Source organism: Nansenia antarctica (assembly GCF_963989245.1).
Source record: "Nansenia antarctica genome assembly, chromosome: 6".
NCBI classification, from domain to species: Eukaryota; Metazoa; Chordata; class Actinopteri; order Argentiniformes; family Microstomatidae; genus Nansenia; species Nansenia antarctica.
The window spans coordinates 43,836,211-43,845,549 of NC_137676.1; the positions used below are offsets into that span (position 1 = coordinate 43,836,211).

The 9,339-nt window shown below is 42.2% G+C and overlaps 1 protein-coding gene across 1 annotated transcript; it reads right to left on the reverse strand.

Annotated features, from left to right (window-relative positions):
• Nucleotides 1–4,319: 4,319 nt before the first annotated feature.
• Nucleotides 4,320–7,404, reverse strand: LOC308160578 (uncharacterized protein; the record flags this gene model as incomplete). Its single annotated transcript, XM_080534521.1, has 4 exons — nucleotides 7,281–7,404; nucleotides 5,276–5,902; nucleotides 4,853–5,011; nucleotides 4,320–4,646 (listed from the first exon to the last, which is right to left on the reverse strand). The coding sequence occupies exons 2-4, from the start codon at nucleotides 5,867–5,869 to the stop codon at nucleotides 4,320–4,322; spliced, it is 1,080 nt and encodes a 359-aa protein (XP_080390647.1). The 5' UTR covers nucleotides 5,870–5,902; nucleotides 7,281–7,404.
• Between the last annotated feature and the right edge of the window lie 1,935 nt (nucleotides 7,405–9,339).

Genomic DNA, 9,339 nt, shown 5'->3' on the forward strand with positions numbered 1-9,339 from the left:
ATGCACTTTGTCTCTGTAGGTTTGCCTTTCTTCACCTTGACTTGCCTCCTGGTCAAAGTGTTTCATTATCTGCCTCTGAAAAACAGCTTGGAATTGCTCCTCCTACAAATAACCAAAGACATAACAAGTGGTTACAGGGTGCTTGCATGTGGTTCATGCCAAGACATTATTAAGAAAGTGGTTTATCTGAAGATCAAAGAGCATAAATAGTGGCCACATACAATCTTGTGGATGCACTGGCACCATAATTGACCGATGTGATTGATGCCCATACTGCGACTGAAAGTGTGGTCTCTCACCATAACTTGCTGTGGTGTGGATGGAGCATATCGTCGGCTCCTTTTTGGCTTGGCACAGTAGACCTCCAGATGCTGCAGGTCACAGCCCTTACGGCAGCATAGGTCCACGATCCCCTTTCCGGCTGGGGGCCCATTCCGTGCCTTCCCTAGGGGGGAAAGATTACAGTATATATGATTATTGATTGACCCATTATAACTCTAAATCTATATCAGTAAATGGAGCATGCTCGGTCAGAGCTGTAGTAATGAAGGCCTCAGATGAGAAAGTTGCATTGCATCATCAACTCTTAATAAGCACCAAACCTGGAACCCATTTTATGTAATACTACTCTATTTAGATTAGATTCAACTTTATTGTCTATGCATATTATATTATGCCTGCATATTATCCAGTGAAATAAACTCTCACCTTGCCCTTTACATAATCTATTTTATTATTTCAAATTCTGAAAACGGTATCAGTGATAAGGATTGTTATAACAATGGCTATCACTCTTATAGTAGCTAAATGTTCTTGTAAGCACTCTGGAAGCTTGTTGGATGAGAAAAAAAAACATGATACCAGGCTGTGAAAGTGTCCTTGGTGGAACAAGGGAAAAGGTGATTAGGTGAGAGGGCTCACTGGTAGTATGTAATCTTATCATCAGATAGGGTTAAAACAAACACCTACAATTAAAATTGTGAAAATAATGGCATGTTTACCTGCTCAATCGCTGTCAAGTGTAATGCTATAGACAAAGCAAAGTGGTACCACTATGGGACATATATCACATAATGATGGAGCTGATACGATGACAAGAAAGTAAACTTACCAAAGTAAAGTCCACGGTCTCCACAGACAAAGACTAGGTCTGCCACAAGTTCCCGTCCGCAACGAGCTCTGACTGACTCTGCAGGTCTGGGTAGAGCTGCCAAGCACAGCATAGAGTACAGCACACATATGCTCCTCCAACATAAAACCTAAAAAGGAAAATAGACATATAAGCCAAGTCTCTGAGAACACATCATGACCAAGTATATTCGAACAGTTGTCTATCTATGTTGAATTGTTTATAACCTATCTTTTTTGTTGTTAATACTACTGTGAGAAAGATATTATCACTTTGTGGGCTGATATAGCTAACTATTGAGTTGATAAGCCAGAGGACAATTGTTTTATGTGGATAGTGTTTATAAATATTCAAGTCATAATTGAACAAAAGTGGAATTATTTCCATTATGAATTATTCAGAATCAGCCATTAAAACAGCGACTTCTTCTGGGGAAATTACAAACTAACAGCAGAATTCCTTATCAAGCCAAGAGCATAAGAGGTTACACAGGGCCCATCAACCTTGATGCTTGTTTTAGTACAGCAAGTTACAAAATAAAGATTCATAATTTAGCTAGGTCAAAATTATGTATGATAGCAGCCTTGGGATACAATAACCTCCCACACGCACACTGTCTGTCACTCTCACCCAGGCCCGACTATTCTGCACTCTAGACATGTTGAAAGAATGGGGACGACTGTGATCAAAAGGACACCTCTACAGTAAGCTGTCAAACCCTAATTCAAAGTGGTTTTGGGGGGGGGGAACACTCATATGCACATCTAAGTGACACAAAAACATTATTTATTGAGTCTTCTATACTTTAGCATACCATATACATTGCATAATAATTTCTTTGCATAAGAAAGCAGCAAGTGTGCACAGAAATATGGATGCATAACCTAATGAATTCATTGATGACACTGATGGTAAAACTTGAGTCTATGTCATCAGTGTAACGGACCTGGGGGTAGAACAACCTAATTCTTTGATAAGTTGTTGATAACTGTATAACTAACTAATGTAACTTTGATAACATTACTGTTGTAGAAAAAGTAACAAGTGTGCATAGCGTCATCATGTACGCACAGCTCATAAAGAGTAGACCTACATCATCAGGTGGATTAATGGCATAACTAGGAAGTGCATTACTTTAGGTTACCTTTAAATGGCACATGATGAAAGGAAACAGAGTTGAGGGAGACCAATGCACATCAACAAGATGTCCCTAGTATCTCATAATATTTGACAAATGCAGGTTTTTCCTCAAAAGTACTGGGTGACTTTTTGCCTCTTCCTCCTCCCACACAGTCAGACTCATGAACCTCCTGAATGGCATCACTAAACTGGCCACAATGTAGGTGGACATTTAAGTGGTATGCAGCAAGAATACCACATTGCCATTTCTGCAGCTACATACTGCAGTACTACATGCAATATACGGCAGTGTTGATATTTGTAATCCAATTAATAAACTCAGCTCTCAATATCTGTAAAAATAAATAAAAAAACATCTTGAGACCAGTTGTTTGATGTACCTTTCAGTTAATCTCAAAATGACTCCTGCAAGGACCAGCAATGCAATTCATTGTACACCCCCTAAAAAATTAAGTCTCGCATGACACCAGATGTAGAAAGCAACTACCTGATCATAACTGTCAGAACACAGTATGGCAAACATAAATACAAACTGGTCCTGAATCAGTTAACAGACAGTCCGTCTTGGTGATCATACCTTCCATGCACATCTTCTCCCAGACAGCCAGCGTTGTGAGGGTTTTGAGGAGTGCATCCCGTCTGTCTTTCTGTCCGTGGCTGAGTCCCTTCCTCCACAGGAGTAGCAGCTGTAAGGCCTTGGAGCTGCGGTCTTATACGCACCCACAGGGAGGGGGGGCATGACAGCTCCCTCCCTCCATTCTAGCCATCCACTCAGGCCAAAGAGAAAATTAGGCCACAACCTTCTTCATCTCATGTCCATATCTGATATAAGGACTAAGAACTAACCTCTAGGAAATAACTTGTTCTACTCATTGTTTACAATGCCTGTCTGATGTCATGACTTGTTTTCAGAAGTGTGTGCTCAATTGAGATTTTAATGATTTTTCTTTCACTTCGAAAATTGTGCATGGTAGTAAATACTTTTTCCAGGCATTGTGTAAACCATGTTAGGATACTATTATACAAATAAAGTGTTACCCAAGTGATAGATCTGTAGCCGTCAATGATTAAAACCACATCCGAAGCTATTGGCCTCAAGGGCTACATTTAGGTTTATAGAAAAGATGCACTGTTCTCAAGGAATCTGTTGTAAGACAGCATTACTGCATGATTTCAAGCTATAGTAAAATAAAATAAAAAAACAATACAGTAATAGGTCCATATACTTTTGGGTTGTTCTACTCTGATATTGGTATTTAGGAGTCATGTAAATAAAAATCAAGGAGTACATTTTATTACTGCAAATAAATACATTCTACAAATAATCACTGCAACAACAGCTTTTTAAGCTGCTGAATACAGTTGACTGCTTCTGTTTATCCATGCCCGACACTGATGACACCATACCTCCGTCACAAAAGCATTGGCAGGAAGAGTGAGCAGATAGCATGAGTTTTTGGGAGATATGTCACTAGTGAGGAAACGGACGGCTTGTAAGTGATATGAAAAACAAAAACAGGAACAAATTGATGTCTTCGTACAAACATTGGTTGCTTTATTGCACAAGGTCGACTATTATGAGATTAAACAAAACTATTGCGCTGTCTTCAATCTCATTGACCAGCAGACCTGCGTATTATGCCTACTGACTATGAATTAGGAAAAAAACAAGATTTTCAAAATAACTGCTGTTTCTGTAAATAAATCTTGATGCACCTTCAAACAATATGTTCTCCTTTGACACACAGGCAAATTTGATCCAAAGATTTAGAAAGATGCACAAATGCGATCGACCTAAACGTACGTCTTACCAATCCAAAAGATGGTGCTTCACACAGTACTTGGGAATAGAACATATAGAACTGACAAAGGAAAGTTTATGGAACAGGACTTTATGGAACAGGTCCTTAATTAACTACAACATTGCACAGTTGTTTATCCTATAGACCAAGTGTGAGGATTCAACTTTGATATTTGACTTTCGGGATGCCAGCCACTATTCTGGTTCCAAGGCTGTGCTAAGGGCACTGACTCTCGTATTTACAGTCGGCTAGGTGGTGCGCAGGTTGTTGAGGGCAGCCTCTCTCTCTCTCAGCTTAGCTCGGATACGGTCAATCCTCTCCTTGCGGGCCGACTGATCAAAGTCAAAGTACTGTCCAGGGGTGGGGATGAGAATCGGCACCATTGGAAGCTCCACCATCCAACTCTGGCCACTTTGAAGAGGGCCAAGATGGGCGGACTTTGATGTAGAATCTTCAGACTCCACGTTCATAGCCTCGTCTTCCTCCCGAGTCACTTTCTTCACGTCTTGTTCAAAACATCTTTCTGGTGTCTCCTTTGACCAAATACCACTCAATAGCTCCTGTTTGTCTTGGTCCTAGGGAGTTAAGGCATGAAACACAAATTACAGACAGGATTTTGATTCCTAACTAACAATTTGCAAGTTATTTTTGAATAGGGAATTTCAGGGCCTTTCGTCACTACTATACTAACATACTTAGGATAGTTTGGGTTTTCATTTAAAGCTGTAGCCTTCATGTTTATCATCGAAATATTGTGCTCGTATGATAAATGTTTACCCACTTGTTCTGTGTTCTGGGCCACTGGCCCTGACTGACCATGCTTGGTGGCAGACTGATGTTCCAAGTCAGCTGGGGAGACTCTAGGCAATGTCACCTGGACTTGGTGGGTCAGGCCAAATCCCCGCAGCAATACTGTCTCCTCGGGCTCATCAGTAGTAGGCTTAAGATGCAGGACATGAATGAAAACATGCAAACATGAAGACAAGGAAGAGGTGCAGAATACAGAAACTCTGCTATTACCTCTGGAATAATAGTTCCTCACAAGGAAGACTTTGGTTAAGAATTATTCAAGAAAAGTAGGTCAATATTGAAAAGCAACACGTTATCGACGCTTAACATTTAGACATATGCAATTAGCAGAGAAATTTGTATTCATCTTCCAGGGGGGTCATCAGTGGGGAAAGTATGAATAGGCAGTCCTTACCTTCCCCAGGTTCTTTTTAGCAGGTGACAGAATCATACATTTTCCCTGTGTGGTCTGAGGAGAGACTTGGGCAGACGTGTTCTGATGAGGACTGTGCCTTTCTCCCTCTCTGACTGGCTTGACTTTCTTGATTGTCAGGTAGATCCTCCCATTGTTGATTATGATGGCATCCTGTTGAAGGCAAAGGGTAGTGCCCTGGAGGAGTGGGGAAATCTGGGTAGGGCACAGTTGGATGTTCCTTGTGGAGGGCAGGAACTCTTCTAGGACCCCAAAGGCTTTAGGACTAGATGTTACAAAGGACATGAGAAACGGACCCTGGGAATCCTTTTGCTCTTTAGTTACCATTGAGGTCAGGTTCATCTTGATTGTGTCTGTTGTGTGGTAGGCTGGGGAACAGCCTCTCAGTCGGATGACCACCGGAGAAATCCATGTAACCAATGGGGAGGACCCACTCTTGGTACTGTTGCACTTAGAGTGGGGCACATCTATCCGTCTCAAGATGGAGATTGGCAGTGTCCGAAGGGGGATGATTTTCACCTCTGCCTCTTTGGGGATGTAGATTTCAAAGATGTCCATGGTTAGTATGCCCTGCATATTTCCTCACGTGCATCCAAAAGTATCTGTGTGCTGTAGCAAAAAAAAATGTTGTTTACTTGTAACATTCACATGTCATACATAGCCTAGGTTAAATAGGACAATTATAATTCCTGAAAATGACTGGATTGAATTCTCAAAGCTCAGTCCTCTAGCCCAGCACAAACATATCTGATCAAACAATTGGACCTAGGCCTTAGAACAGAAATTAGCCAACCCTGCACTATTCCTAGGTGGGGTACAGAGGCCCATTGATTTAGCATCCAGGGTTGCCATTACCAAAATGTTCTATTGAGTTCTATACAAGCCAAAAACGTTTTAGGCAGGGCAAAACGGATCCAGACAGGGGGACCTATAAGAAATAATACAGCAAGTTGTGTGATGGCATATATCAGTGTTCCATATGCCACCACACACACATTGCCGTATTATTTCTTGATGTTGCTGTTGGGTTATGATGCGTTACACACTCCACAAACCCGCTGCTGCATAATTCTGTCAACTTGGTTAGAAACGGCCTGTAAATATAGACTGCTGCTCGTAGCCTCGTAAGGAGACGTCCGCTCTGTTGTGTACAGTAGTTACTGGGCTAGTGGTAGATCTCTGTTGTGTACAGTAGTTACTGGGCTAGTGGTAGATCTCTGTAGTGTGCAGTAGTTACTGGGCTAGTGGTAGATCTCTGTTGTGTCCAGTAGTTACTGGGCTAGTGGTAGATCTCTGTTGTGTCCAGTAGTTACTGGGCTAGTGGTAGATCTCTGTTGTGTACAGTAGTTACTGGGCTAGTGGTAGATCTCTGTTGTGTACAGTAGTTACTGGGCTAGTGGTAGATCTCTGTTGTGTACAGTAGTTACTGGGCTAGTGGTAGATCTCTGTAGTGTACAGTAGTTACTGGGCTAGTGGTAGATCTCTGTAGTGCCGGTTTCAACCTCCCAGCAGAATCCGACTCCCATTCGTATGACTTGTTAACTATTCCTAAAGTACAATCGTAGTTCATTATCGTGGATATGGTTACAGACAGTGTACATTATGGGTCGCCTGTCACTAGTGCCATTCTGAGGCTCGCATTGCGATGTGTTCGTCTTAAAAACCTCAAATATACGATGGCATCAAACTCAATGAAAATAAGACAGGAACCGAATGCGCGTTCACGCACATGTCACTGTTGATAGGGGTCCCCTCATGTCATCTATAACATCCACGACAGTGAACTACGAGAGCACATACATATATAATATGTTACAAGTAATATACAAAGGGGAGTCGTCGGAAAACGGCACAACACCTGGGTTAAGATCGACGCTTCACATGTTTAGCACTATCGTCAACGATACACAGTTGAGGTTGTATGAGAAAGGGCTACGCTACCTTGCTTTGTATATTCTTAAAGAGCCAACATGCTAAACAAATGTACCTGAGTGAAAGCGTCGTGTCGTTACTTCATCGTGTCGTGTCATTCATTCATGTCATTCATTCATGTCATTCATTCGTCGTGTCGTTACTTCGAAATCAAATGTATCTAGTTAGCCGGCTAGCATCACACAGCTGTGCAAGTGCATTTGACACAATGATATATTCCAGTGACCACTAGGAGGGCTGTTTTCAAAATAAGAGCCTGTGTTTAAAAAAAGAAAAGCACCATCGTCCACATAGTTTGCAAAACACCATAAGGATTGGACCATAGAGGACTGGAGTAAGGTCATCTTCTCTGATGAGTCCTAATCTATAAATAGTAAAACTGAATTTTGCAGTGGTCTCTTAACTTTTTCCAGAGCTGTAGGAATATAATGTAGGCATATACAGTACCCTGCGTAATGTGACTTTTTTCTTGTCATACTGTGCGACTCCCCCCCTCCTCCCCCCGGATCATTCATTTGTAACGTCGGTGGCATACGACTGAATGCATTTCCTATAGCGTTAACGTCAGGCTGGAACATTAAGGTGAAACGGCGGCAACAAAGCATTTCATCATATTTCTCAGCGCAAAATGAACCTAAGCCCAGAAAAAGAAGTAAGACATACTAATTTGGATGATGAAAATAACCAGCCACCACCCACGGACACAGGTCTGACACCGGTCCAAGCTGAGGTCTTACCTCAGCCGCCTATTTAATCATCCTGCCCGTGCCTGTGTGACGGGGTGTATCTTTTCATGAATCACTCAGCTGGATGGCACACGTTCATTTATTCTGTAGAAAACATACAGTGCATCAATTTGTGGACACGGTTGCAGGGTCATCAGGCTAGATTCCAGTCAGTGTTTTCAGATGAACTGACCATACATACAGTAGTCACTCATACTACACAAAAATACAAAATGTGTAGACTACATAAATCCTCACTTGTGTGATCGTATAGTGGTATTTGAACAGTCAAACAATCAATTATATATATATATATTAACAATAACAATACAATGCATAGAAAAACAGCGCAACTGGAATACACGCATGCACACCACGTGCAACACATGGCTGCAACCTGACTGCTAGGTTAGCTGCGAGCGTGGTGCAAACTTGAGGTGGAAAACCCAACCTCATACAATACGGTCTACTAACTTTGGCAGAACAACAGACATACAATAGCACAACAATAATAATATTACCTGTATGTAACGGAGTAGAAAGGTCAAGTTCAATTATAGCTAAAATAGGTATAAACTGCGCCCTCTAGGGGTTTAATGATGTGGTATATCCGGGGTGTGTCCGTGACCCGGATGCTGTGTCCGTGACCCGGATGCTGTGTCCGTGACCCGGATGCTGTGTCCGTGACCCGGATGCTGTGTAAATATAGCTGGACAGTGCAATTGCACGGGACGTAACGTGATCTCCCTCAGTTCATTCTTAACCACTGATGCGAATGTAGCTCGATGACCCTGCAAGTCCCGTGTCCAGAAATTGATGCACTGTTTTCCACAGAATAAATGAACGTGAGCCATCCAGCTGAGAGTGATTCATGAAAAGATACACCCCGTCACATTGGTGCCGTGACCTGTGGACCTGAAGTCAACTCTTCACCTTGACCCGGGACCACTCTGCTGGATCACTCTGCTGGACCGCTCCTGCGTGCTGTCTGGTGGGCGGCGTATGGTTTCACTCAGTTCATTCGGTGATGTTATGCACAAATGGATTGTTGAATTAATGAATGTGATCTGTGATTTATTTTAGTTTTATTGCTGTTTTGGTGACATTTTTCTTTACTGGTCTTTTATCTGATTAGTCTGTATAGTACTGTTTTCTTGAATTGTAATTCAACATGAGCCACAGACCAGGGTGTTTCAGTACGCCACTAAGCAGTAGCATTGGGAGGGGTAGAGCGATCCTCCTCAGTGGAGGTAGGGGGATTCCAGTGTTGAGTTATGATAGTCCTGTTCAGGGGGGTGATGTTCATGTTGTGGGTAGTCAGGATGCTGCTGGGGCCCTTTCAGTTAGTGGGGACACAGTTCCTTCTCAGAGCCACGACATTGATCATGC